The 12,532-nt window shown below is 38.1% G+C and overlaps 2 protein-coding genes across 3 annotated transcripts; one reads left to right on the forward strand and one right to left on the reverse strand.

The window, feature by feature from the left end:
- Nucleotides 1-1,931: 1,931 nt before the first annotated feature.
- On the forward strand, nt 1,932-5,970 carry LOC140564608 (uncharacterized). The gene is made up of 6 exons (XM_072690202.1): nt 1,932-2,035; nt 3,100-3,209; nt 3,315-3,578; nt 4,207-4,370; nt 5,528-5,664; nt 5,817-5,970. The coding sequence occupies exons 1-6, from the start codon at nt 1,932-1,934 to the stop codon at nt 5,968-5,970; spliced, it is 933 nt and encodes a 310-aa protein (XP_072546303.1).
- Nucleotides 5,971-6,852: 882 nt separating this feature from the next.
- On the reverse strand, nt 6,853-11,963 carry ttc8 (tetratricopeptide repeat domain 8). 2 transcript variants are annotated; one of them, XM_072690304.1, is made up of 14 exons: nt 11,741-11,963; nt 10,825-10,945; nt 10,637-10,700; nt 10,350-10,509; nt 10,102-10,191; nt 9,959-10,003; nt 9,791-9,876; nt 9,572-9,659; nt 9,365-9,475; nt 8,996-9,135; nt 8,680-8,854; nt 7,958-8,080; nt 7,513-7,596; nt 6,853-7,258 (listed from the first exon to the last, which is right to left on the reverse strand). In XM_072690304.1, the coding sequence occupies exons 1-14, from the start codon at nt 11,858-11,860 to the stop codon at nt 7,142-7,144; spliced, it is 1,524 nt and encodes a 507-aa protein (XP_072546405.1). In that variant the 5' UTR covers nt 11,861-11,963; the 3' UTR covers nt 6,853-7,141. The 2 variants fall into 2 exon arrangements, with proteins under 2 accessions (XP_072546405.1, XP_072546406.1); XM_072690305.1 differs by lacking the exon at nt 11,741-11,963 and adding an exon at nt 11,481-11,694.
- Nucleotides 11,964-12,532: the final 569 nt, after the last annotated feature.

Genomic DNA, 12,532 nt, shown 5'->3' on the forward strand with positions numbered 1-12,532 from the left:
TTTCAAAAAGTTCCGCCAACATGCATTTCCAACGGACCACGGTCTGACGTCACGCTCCTGATTTTTAATTTTTTTTATTATTATTATTGACTAGCGTCTGGCTTTTAAAAAAACAACAACACTAAACTGGTTAAAATATTACTTTTTGTGAAAAATAATATTTAATTTGTCGTCACGGCCGTGTATATCGTAGGTCAATTTGAATACAGCGTGTTTACGTCGTTCAGAGTGGGCGGAGCTACCGAGTTCATATCCTGGCTCCGTCCGATTAGTCAACACTTCACCTTTGTCCCAAACCGCACAGTACTACACTAAATAGTACATAAATATTGTCCCACATTAGAAGGGAACTAATTAGTGTAATATATAGAAATTATAGAAATGCAATAGAAAATAATAGATTTTTTTTCGTAGCTGCTGGTCCTGATTATACCTGATATATACTGCAAAGCCTCGCTAAATATGACTGGCAGAGCTGACTAGTGTGCCAAAACCACAAACTTCTGTACTGTATATAAACTACACTAATGAATAAGCTATTCAGACACAGTCTGTTTGTGTCGATGAGAATTAGGTGTTCAGTTCACATATACTTTTTTTAATTAAAGAAGGGGCAGATTTCTTTTGTAAGACTTTTATATTATCAGACACTGGTGAAGGATCTAGCAAAGTAGTAACAGAGTTGTTCTTATTCATAAAAGGAAGCATAGGGCCCTATTGTACACCCTGCCTAAGGCCCATCGTATACCCCCCCAAAAGTCTTTTTTCAAGCCTTCCGTCTGCATTGTTTAAATAGCAAAGGATGCTTGCGAATATATCTTTGCCAGTGAGTGTGGTGGTCTGGAAATAATGTGTGTTTAGATTCATTTATGGTGTATTGCTATCTTGGCAACTGAAAACACCGGTGCGCCACTGACTGAAAACAACCTAGACAGACATCAACAGTCAGACATTAATTGCTATATTGGGCATGAGCCTAACGCATGTACACCCCCTGCTTATTTCGCACACATGGACACGCAGCAGTGCACAAACCCAAAGCGTGTGGCGGTTAGCAGTTATGCAAGCCTTTACATCAACAATAAACAGAAACAAAATAAAATAACATTATTTCAGAGGCGAGGCGCTCCACCGCTTCAGCACGACATTCCAGGCCATGCGTGATGCTCCATTAAAATAGCAATCCGCCAAAGTCAGACTGCACCTGGCTCTTAAAGGGAATGGCAAGTGATAAACTGATTGGTTTATTCCACGTTACGCCCAAAACACACCCATGATTAATTAAGAGACTTTTGTGCCTTTTGAGCCGCGCAAAGACACACTGACACCGTAAATCAAGATGCAAGGTGTGCGGTTGACAGCTCGCCTAAAGATGGCTAATATAGGGCCCATACTGTTTATTCACCAGTTCACATGGTCTGTATGGAAACTACACTGAAAACAGCCACAAAAACCAACATATTTGCATATCTGCAAATATCTATTGCGTACAATACAATTTAGCTTCGCCCATTCACCAGATCCACTTTCTCACAGATTATTTACACTAAACTAGCCCAAACCCACACCTTTTAAGCTCCTTATAAGATTCACAGTTCACAATGGTCATATGTAAGATACATTGTGTATATATATATATATATATATATATATATATATATATATATATATATATATATATATATATAAAATAAAGGTTAGAAGCTTTTTATACAAAAAACCCCCAAAAGCTGTATTTAAATGTCTGTATTTCTCTGATTGTTTGTCTCATCAACTCAACATGAACCATGACTGCAACAAGCATAAGTCCACCCACAATCAACTGCAAGTAAGTACAATGACCCTGTTTGTACAAACAGAGGATAGCTCTGCAGGTGCTCTGGGAAAAGAACACGGGTATGTAATTCACCGTCTGTAGGACTATTAGGGAAATGGCTTCAGAGATCTCAAAAAACAAAGTGACAGGAACATACAATGAATTAGACATTCATGATGATTTCATCACAGATGAGCGTCCTCTTTATTCAGATGGTAAGTCATTGTTTTTCCACAAGACATTTTAAAAAGGATGGCCTGTTTATGACTTGCTTCATGTCTCTAAGTAGCTTTTCTCTATTTTGGGAAGTGAGAGAGGTTGACTACATTTGGGTTCTTGCTATTTGTCTTTAATATTGCTTGTTATGCCTGAATGTAGTCACTGACAAATCAAAGTCTAATGAAAGTCAGGAATAACTTCTTTCCAAATCACCAGTATTTATACTATGTACTTACCCTCACTTTTGATTAATACTTTCTCACATAAGGTGAAATAGGTTAACTACGGCACTTTTAGTCTAGGTTTCTAACACGGTTTGTATGTTTAACTGAACTGGACCGACTGACTGAAATCCGCAATGTAATATTTTTTATTTTTGAGCAGATTTTCCATCCAATTCACTTATTAGTATGTATATATTGTCACCGTCCAATGAAAAAAAAGTATCTGCAAAAGATTGACTTTACAGGAGAAGACAAAAGTTCTTAACCTTGAATGGAAGGCAAAATGGAAGGTGTAAAGTCTATTCAGTGTAAAGTTATTTAGAGCATTTTATTGGTCTTTTCATACAGAATTATTTACACAGTGCACAGTGCAGTTACAGGGTTCAAACCACGTATATTTACTTATATATATGTAATGAAATATAGAAGAGTTTAGAAAGAGTATAGAAAGATTCTATACCATTTAAAAAGTGTCCCATTTAGTACAATTTTTAATACAATGTTATATATAACCAACATAGAGATCCCACATTGATCTATAACATAAACAACAGCATTTCTGAGTTTGCACATTGCACTTTATGCACTCTTGTGTAGTGTCATGTTGCTCCATGTTGTACTGTGGTCCACTTTCACTCCACCGTGTACTTGTTGTATACAGATGAAACCACAATAAAAACCTCTTGACTCTGACTCAATTTGACTAAAGTCATATGTATAACGACGATAGCTAATAATCGTAATCGATAGCTCATAATCGTTTTTTAACTGCTTGAGTTTGTCTTCACAGAATGTACTGATAGCTGATGTTATTTACCTATTTACCTGTCCAGCTTCAAGGTTCAAAGTCAGAGATGGACCCATGTCAAGGTCTTACCGACTGGCAACTATAAGTCTGGGCCTAGTGAGCGCTGTGTTTCTCATCATTATCATAGGACTGGGTGTTCACAGTAAGTATTTACTAAAATGCTAGATAGTCCATCACAGAAAGCACAGAAGGTGAAATGGTGTAGGCCCAGAGACCTACACTGTGTACTAATCTGTTTCTCTCTCAGTTAACAAGGTGAGTTACAGTCACAGCAACTTGTCTGTCAACACATCAAAGATCAGTTCTCAACTTGCTCAGCTTACATCAGACCACAAAAGCCTGACTGAGTCCAAAAAGTTAATTGAGAATCAGCATGAAGAGGACACAAAACAGATCAAATCTCTTCGGTCAGACCTGAGCACGGAGACAAGACTGAAGAATGAACTGCAGTCTCAGAATCGTGCTCTACAAGAAGAGAAAAGAAAACTGAACTTTCAGCTCAGAAATATGGGTGAGTATTGCTTATGATGAGCATGCAGCTAAAATTATATATATAATTTTAATGTCTCTATACTGTAGAGACAATTATACGCTTTGATTTACAGTGGTGGTGCAATAAACCAGGGGTCATGTACCACAAATATAGCCATTTTATTTGCTGTCCAAAATGACCAGGGACCTACACGCGTCTTCTGAAGTTTTCTATGTAATGTGGATAATAGTAAAATAGTGGGTGAGGAACAGTGTTTCCTTTGGGGGCTATTTTCCCTTACAATGTGCTGCATGTTCCTTTCTGCCCTAATTGGATTTTAAAAGTATATTATTTTCAGAACTACTGAAAAACAGGGTCTCAGGCATCAGATAGCATATTCATAACTATGTCCTGTAATAACATATCTGATGTAATTTGGGGCTTTTAGAGGCATTCAACTCTTCAGGTATCTGGTTCCTATCACCACCACTGTAAACAGTTCTTCTAGAATGGCACATTTCATATCAGATCTCTCTCTTGTTTACATCTTAATGCAGAAATGATGTTGAATTAAAAACACACACATGGAATTACATTTTAATCACAGTTTTTGTATTTAAGCTTGGGTGTGCTTTTCTGTTTTTTGTCTCCCATCTTACTAAAACAGAAGACAACTGTGGGCAGTGCTTACCGAACTGGGTGCTGATGAACAAAACCTGTTATTTCTTCGCTGTGTCTGACACTATTTCACGCAGGGGTTGGGCTGCAGGCAGGCAAGAGTGCATCAAAAAAGGAGCTGAATTACTTGTCATAGACTCAAAGGAGGAACAGGTGATGTTACATTATTCTCCCAATCAGTGTGTCTGGCTTCAGTGCCATGAATGTAACACGGCAATGGCAGTCCAATTGCAGGGAACATCTAGCACACATTTAACGCACCACAGATCTTTGAATCTCTATAATGATATATATTTTTCATATTGCCTTATATAATGAGCCATTTGAAGTCATTTCTAGCCTAATCGAGTGCTCACCCACGCACACCACCTGGGGAACAGTTTGCACATTGCAAATTGCACATTTGTAGTCCTGTATTCATTATGTGTGCATGCACACGAGGACTATGAGGCTGTAGGGTGTGTTCACAAGCACCCTATACATGGCCTTGTTAAGCCCTTCCAGAAGGACCACTATAAAGTGGACTTAGCAGCACCCTATTACTCACATTTCCCTTTTAAAAGCAGTATGAAGCAATAAAAGCTGTATGAGCATTATGGCAGAGAATAGAAAAATGTGAGTTAAAATAATTTCTTGAACAATTATTAAGAGATAAGTGTCCTAGAATGCATAAAAAATCTTTGCACTCCAACAAAGATACATTACTTTGAACACTTACATTTATGGCATTCAGCTGATGCTCCTATACAGAGCAACGTACAAGCTTACTCATATTACAGAGGTAGCCAATGTAGTGTTAGGAATCTTGCCCAAGCACCCAGACCGGGAATCAAACCCCAGTCTCCCACATGGTGTGGTTGGTGTCTTGTGTGGTTCAAGTGCCATTAGTCTGTCCCACTGGGTGCACTATAGGTGCGTAAGTTGCTGATGTCACCTGAGTGCAGACCACAGGGCTTAGACCATCTTTTGGGATTAGGGGAATGTTATATGTATTCCTCCATATCCTCCAGGGGACTGAACCAGTGACCTTTCAGTCCCAAGCCCACTTTAACATAAAGGCCTCAGCTGCCCACTGATGAAGTGGTTTAACTGGCTCTACATTTTGTAGAAATATAGAGGGGGTTAGCCAGGGGATCACTGGGGAGTCTACGGCAAGGGTGGTCACTTGCCGTAGGTGGTCACTACTGGCAAATCTGTCGCTTGTATTTTTAATATAAAGGGTGTACCCATTGGCCACTAACCATATTAACCCATAATGTTGGTCATTTACCCTGTAATAATATCATTATACTGTTTGTTTGCATCCATAGGAGTTTATCGTTGACACCTTAAAGGCAATGAGGTACAATTTACAGTTTAGTTATCGAAATGGATTCTGGATTGGACTAAAGGATGACCACACAGAAGGCGTCTGGAAATGGCTGAATAAGACCAATATGACTGAAGGGTATTAATTCTATGTTTACGTGTAGTAGGATGAATACATGATCCCATGATGTCCTTTAAATAAACAACAATTTCACTGACCTTCTGTTTAGCTTCTGCCTGTGGCTGATTTAATATTTTGTTCAAGGTGTCAGTCCTCTTTTTTTTTTTAAGATATTGGATGGACGGAGAGCCAAATGATGACATGGGCATTGAGGATTGTGCAGCTGTGTATCCCACCAATTACCCAATGAAGTCCTGGAATGATGTACCTTGTTCACACCCACTCAAATGGATTTGTGAGAAGGAAATAATTCAAACATCTTAGAATCCACAATAATCCACCAGTATCATATTTTCACCTGATGTTTACCTGATTAATGTCAGTATTCTTTTTGTCTTTATTAAAATTAGTGTTGAATGACTGTAGGTGAATGCTCCTTATTTTCTGTTTTCTGTGCTTGCAGTTTTAGCAGCCCTTAACATTTTATATATAATACTATGCAAAAGTCTAAGGCAGACACAAAAATGTAAAAAAAACCCCAAATAATAGGTAATAAAACAAATGTACTATAAAAATATAATTAATGCAGTATAAAGTAAGAGGGATGTTTCATTTTCAATTCAGAACCCAGGTTTGGTGCTGACTTCTCTGTGAACTCCAGTCTCTACACAGATTTGTTCAGTTCCACCAGCGGCTTATCTGATTAACTTTAATGAAAGACTGATGCTGAATGGTAATACTGGTCTTCTTTGAGAACAGTTTTGGAAGCGGTTATGCTAAGCCATTCACACCCACAAAATCACATGCATTGTTTACTTGCAGGATATTAGAGTTTTTCAAAACAAATATATAGCTTTATATATACACACTATATGAATAAAGTATTGGGACACCTGCTCATTCATTGTTTGTTCCACAGTCAAGGGTATTAAAAATAATTTGTTGGAGTAATTGTCTCTACTGTCCAGGGAAAGCTCTCTGCTAAATTTTGGAGCGTTGATTAATGTGCATTTTAGCTCTGACATGTTTTTGTAGTTTCCCTGATCCAAACACATCAACCTCTTTACCAACTCTGCACTGAGGGTCTTCTAGCAAAAAACTACAAAACTGTGCCGCATAGGTGAACCCTTAATTGTGTTTAAAACTACCTTATTTTTCAATGGAAAAATGACTGCTCTTAAAGACAGAAAAATAATAAACATATACTTTTAGTGGTTTCATACAATCATAGACTTTTTATAGATGAACATGTTTACTACCACACAAGTCACATTACTGTTCTGTTCAGTAAAAAACAAAACTAACACCTCCATGTTTTCTCAAAGCTTACAAGACTTATGAGAGTTTACTATAACTCAGAAATCATGCATATAAGTGCAGTGATTCATTTCATGAAAATAAATATCTATAATCTATAAATATTTCTAAATATGATGTGGATGCGCTCTGCTACGTTGTTTAATCTGACTGATGTGAAATGTTTGGGTTGACCAGCTCATAGCACAGCAAAATGGTGCCTGAGGCTCTTCAGGATCTGCTGAGTGTCCACGTGTTCAGGGAAGGCATCCTCAGACTTCTGGGCAGCCATATAGCTACTCTGAAGATCACCCACCTTACACACACACACAAAAAGGAAAAATATATATTACTTGCTTTCCTATTAAATAAATGTATGTGTACAACAACACTGCCACAAAACACTATATGTGATATTGGGCTGCAGTGAATACAGATCAGTGATATGACAAAGCTCTTTTTTTAATGTAGTAACATAAGTGGCTGGATGGTGAAACATCTAGATATATCCAACTGTACCTTATCTAATAGCATAGTAAAGATAAAGCAGAATAGTTTAGTGATCCGTACCTTATCTGATAGTATAGCAAAGTTAAAATGTGGTTCATACATATGCGGGGCCAGAGTAGAAGCTGTCTGCAGAAAAGCTTTTGCCTGTAACAAAGAAAATGTGAATGACACAATGATTCTATTATTTAAACATATTCAAAATAACCAGTTCAGCCTATATGGTATGGTAATCTGATATTTAAATAGTACATAAAAAGCCAACAATCTAAATAAAACCTAATCTGTACTGAAGAAACAATTCACATATGCATAAGCATATTTTCTCTGACCCTGGGCATTTTAAAGACCATAACATTTTAATGACACATATATATCTTAGATCTTTAGATCATCCATAAGAATTGATTACCATTTTGCTGAACAGTCTGAAATGTTAAACTTTTCACTATGCTTACTGACAAACAGCATTCTGATGAACAGCAGTCACACTGATTTCAGATCTCACCTGCTCAATGCGGCCTTTCCGAAGCTCCAGTGCTGCCAAATTGTTATAAGCCTCAGCATGATCATTGTTGAAAGCCAATGCTAGTTTAAAGCACTGATAAGCTAGAGGCAAGTCACCTATACCCTGTGGATGAGAGAAAATTAAGAAAACTAATTACATATGCACCAGAAGAGGATTAAAAATGGATTCCTATTTTATCATTACCAGTCATTTCAATGAGCTGGAATGTTTATATTAGCTTGATTTATATTTAGGCCTGGCCCCTTCCCAAAACACACAGTTGTCTACCCAATGTAGTCATTTCCAATTCCCCACCTAGTATTAAGAACTCCCTTTATCACATGATGCCACCGGTGCCTGGAGGGTAAAAGCTAGCATGTGCTTCCTCCAAGTCACATGAAGCTTGTTGCTGCATCTTTTTGACCTGCCGCCAACAACAGCAGCTAAATGCGGGCAAAATGCCATGTTTTGTAAAATCAAAACCAAATGTTTTGTAACATCAAGTTACAGACGGCCACACTGGCTAGCATCGAGCTGAGTGATGTGGAGAGAGAGAGAGGACCATCCTACCCACCCAGAGAGAACAATGTCACATATATTTTCTGGGACTCCTCCTATGGCATCATCAGGCATCAAACCAACAATCTGAAGACAGGGTCACCTTAGACAGGAGCTCATGAGCCCCTGTGTATATTAAAGTACTATCAAAAGACATGACGCACCACTGCAACATGTCCAAGATTATACCAGACGTCCGCCTGTTCCTCATCACTTGAAACCAGAGCCAATGCTCTTTCAAAGGATGACAATGTCATGTCATACTGCTGAGCATAAAAGCAGCACAGGCCCAGGTTATTATACAGCTGGCAGTTGTACACACCCATCTGCAGCAATCGTCTGAGACAGAGAGACAAAAATAAGGGAAGAAAAAACAGGAAGAAGGAAAGAGAGAGTGAACCAGACACAGTAATTACAGTTACCACATAAACTCCCATGCACAGTAATCATTTTCTCTCACATCAAAAAGAAAAAGATAACCTGTAGAAGCGTAGTGCAATCTCCGGTTGGTCAGTGTAAAAATGGTTACTTCCAATGCAGGCAATGGCTTCCACATGTGTATTGTCCTGTTTTAAGACATCTTTGTAGTACTCTGTGGCTGAAGTGATGTTATTCATCTCCTGGAAGTGGATAAAGACTTAAGTTATTATGTTTGGGAAATGATCCTGTACCATTCTGGGCCCAAAAACATCTTAGTGTTTCAATCATCTTAACTTGTAAAGAGAACGTTTAGGGTAATAATTATATTTGATGCTAAAATGCTTTTGGGGAACCCAGCTCTGTTTGTTAGTACACACATTTGCAAGTCTATTAAAACGGCACATGTGGGAGTCTTTCAATAATACATGCCTCATGAATGCGAGCAATTCCAGTTAGCAAAGTAACCTCTCCTGGGAAATGGTCCAGGCCTTGTTTAAAGAGGTTCAAGGCAGTTATGGGTTGATCCAGTCGTTGGTATACCTGCATGCCAGACAACAAAATAGAAAGGATTTCTTGTTCTTGCACTTAAACTAATTCATGTGCAATAAATTGAAGTGAAGGATGGCAAATGCATACCTTTGCAAGGTAGAGGTATGTATCTACAAACTCTTGGTGATTGAGTGCAGATCTGAACTGTTTCTCTGCTTCACGATACAAACCAAGCCTGTGAAAAAAGATATTTACCTAAACTACTAAAATCCATTATATGAAATTTACAACAGACAAATTCAACAATCAGACAATTTAAATAAACATGTAAACCACAACTATATGTTGTTGTAAAGGGTGACATACCTGTAATAACATTTGCCAAGCTGAACTTTCCACCACCAATCTTTGAACTGGGCATGCTCAGTGGCAAGAGCAGCTAGGTCCAATGCCTATAATGTTCCCACACTGAGAAATGAAAACATACATGGACTGCAAACAAGTATGAGCTAACATTTAATAAGTCGTACTTACATTTTTTACATCATTTTCATGGTGAAAGATGTATTCAAATAATGTCTAGAAAGACAAAAAAAGCAATTTTATGGGTATATGTGAACCTTTTGTTACAACTGGATTCCATGATTTAATTCAACATTTTCAGAGCTCTGAAATACCTTAGATAAATTTGGTTTCTGGGCATACTTCGCCAAATTTAACCTGGATAAGTTTATAAATGGTCCATCTGGATTTGTTAGCATGGAAGCCTAAAAAATGAAAGAAACATACAGCTTTAAAACAACAAACATACACAAATACATAAAATAATGAAAGCATGATGTTAATAAAACTACAACTAAGAGAACTCAAAAACAAAACACTAAATATCTAAATACCCTTTAATCTACACTCTGTAATGCCCTACCGTGCCCAATCTGACAAATCTGCCAGAAGAACTTGTGACCGGACGGGCAGTGTTTGCTGTTCGAGGCGTCCTGATGGCTTGCTCCATAGTTCCTGGTCTACCAGACTGAGTGCTGGGCCTTACAAATCCTGTGATGGGGCGACCTGACTGGGTCATTGGCCTAAAACACATTACACAAATCCAATACACAGTAAAAACATCATATTTAACTAACATGAAGTATATTAAAGTGAATATACTACTCAATATTACTTAAATTAAGCTCAATCATTTTCACATTTATGCACCTGACAGCTGGAGTAGGTCCTCCACCATGGCTTGTTCCAGGGAGTCTAAGTGATGTTCCAGGGCCTGACAAAAACATTACTACTTTAGTCAGATTTACCAGGGTTTAAACTAAGCATTCTTTCAGTCTAACATATTTGCCTTGATGTATTCATGAGAAAACATGATGAAGTATTACGACAGTACTCACGTGCAACTTGCGCAATAGAACTTTCATCCAACATAATTTCTGCAATCCCCTCCTGATCCACCTCCACCTCATCAATGTAGACCAGCTCAGTCAGAGCCCTTGTCTTCAGACTCCAAGCCGCCTTCAAGTAATTAGTGAACTTAGTAAACACTGTCTCGGATTGTCCTACAACACTGCACATTTTACCATTTCTTTACTCTGCTATACATCACAACCTTTTCTATGAAGTTAAAGGTGGAGGAGAGGATGGAGTGCTGGTGATTAGGTTGGGTTCCTAACTAGGGGTCTACCTCTACTACACATCAATGGCTTTAGATAACTAGCAGTGGGGTCTGGGGTGATTGGAGGATAGGGGCTATGGCAAGGTTCTTCATTTCTGGTCCAGCATGGTTTGGTGATTTCCCTGCTCAGACAGGACTGACAAAACTCAGCTTTTAATGATCAGGTTTAGTAGATATGCTTGAGCAGGGAAAGCACTGTGCTGCACACTGGATTTAAAGACTAGAAGGCTGGTTGGTTATTACCTCAGAAATATGGAGTGAAGTATCATGTTCCTTGGTAAGAAAAAAATTGTAAAAGAAGGAGGAATGACAAGCATGTAAGTAGTGATGGCTAATATAGCTAGTGAGATCATTTCCTTTGCTCATTGCAAATACCTGAAAGGGTTATTGATAACCTGATGCCAGAGTATGCAGTTGTCCACAGCGCCACGTTGTTGACAGAGTGCCCTAGCTAGCACTAACTACTTTCTACGTGATTCTGTCAGCTAGCTACCTACTTACAAAGCCATATTAATATATAGCCAACCAGCTACCGGTGTTAGTTTAGCTGCAGTCCAGCTTATAGGCTTACTTCTAATAGACCCAGCGACGCTGCTGGGGTGGACTCGGCTAGTTTAGCTCATAAACAGACAAACCTGGTCGTACGGACTGTCTTCCAGCACCTTTGTGCAAAGATCCGAACATTTCTGGAACTTTCGTCTTCTAAAATAGCTCCATGCTAGAAAAAGAGGGTCCATAGACAACGTCACCTCCATTTCTACAGTGAAATGCCAGAGAAATGGCTGTAAAGACCCTACTGGACAACAACTAGCTTGCGCGCTAATCAGGTTAGCTAAGCCTCACGCCTGGCGTTACCCAGGTAACGTAAGGCACGCGCATGCGTGTTGGATAAACAGACGTAATCGCTGCACAAACGATTAAATTAAGTAAATAAGTTTTATTTGCATTACTTTTTTAAAACTTAATTTTTTATTAAAGGTTTAATATACATAAAAATACAATTAACTACATTTATTTTATTTATTTTTTAATTTTTATTATAATTTATTAACTAAATTACAACCTTCATACAATACCAATTCGTCTATTTTCAAGGAACACATAGCTACATAACATCAGTTACCCCACCCACATCCATTACTAAACGTTTTCTTAATTTTTTTAATCGTTTTCTCATTTTTACTAAAGGTTCCCTCTAAACTGAGAGAACTATGTATTAAATTGGGGGACCGGGATGTTAAATTAAGGATGCAATTAAATTATATTAAATCAAGGGAATGTTTGTGCCTTTAAATCATATTTTTCCTGTATACTTTAGGGGCTCCGTATAAAACAAAAATACTTTTCTATATTAATGTCCCTAACTTCTTTTACCTGAGGGCTTGACTTTGTTAAGAAGGTTCCTGCAAAAAAATACAGAAAATACA

This window comes from Salminus brasiliensis, chromosome 10, assembly GCF_030463535.1.
Source record: "Salminus brasiliensis chromosome 10, fSalBra1.hap2, whole genome shotgun sequence".
Classification (NCBI taxonomy): domain Eukaryota; kingdom Metazoa; phylum Chordata; class Actinopteri; order Characiformes; family Bryconidae; genus Salminus; species Salminus brasiliensis.

What these genes read in the sequence shown, in the direction of transcription:
- LOC140564608 (XM_072690202.1), top strand. Translation starts at nt 1,932, where the DNA reads ATGGCTTCAGAGATCTCAAAAAACAAAGTGACAGGAACATACAATGAA. An exon ending in TAGACTCAAAGGAGGAACAG is followed by an intron (nt 4,371 to 5,527) that starts GTGATGTTACAT and finishes TTGCATCCATAG; the next exon opens with GAGTTTATCGTTGACACCTT. An exon ending in AAGACCAATATGACTGAAGG is followed by an intron (nt 5,665 to 5,816) that starts GTATTAATTCTA and finishes TTTTTTTTTAAG; the next exon opens with ATATTGGATGGACGGAGAGC.
- ttc8 (XM_072690304.1), bottom strand. Translation starts at nt 11,860, where the DNA reads ATGGAGGTGACGTTGTCTATGGACCCTCTTTTTCTAGCATGGAGCTAT. An exon ending in CTTGGCAAATGTTATTACAG is followed by an intron (nt 9,660 to 9,790) that starts GTATGTCACCCT and finishes CTTTTTTCACAG; the next exon opens with GCTTGGTTTGTATCGTGAAG. An exon ending in ATCTTGGACATGTTGCAGTG is followed by an intron (nt 8,081 to 8,679) that starts GTGCGTCATGTC and finishes TCTCATCCACAG; the next exon opens with GGTATAGGTGACTTGCCTCT.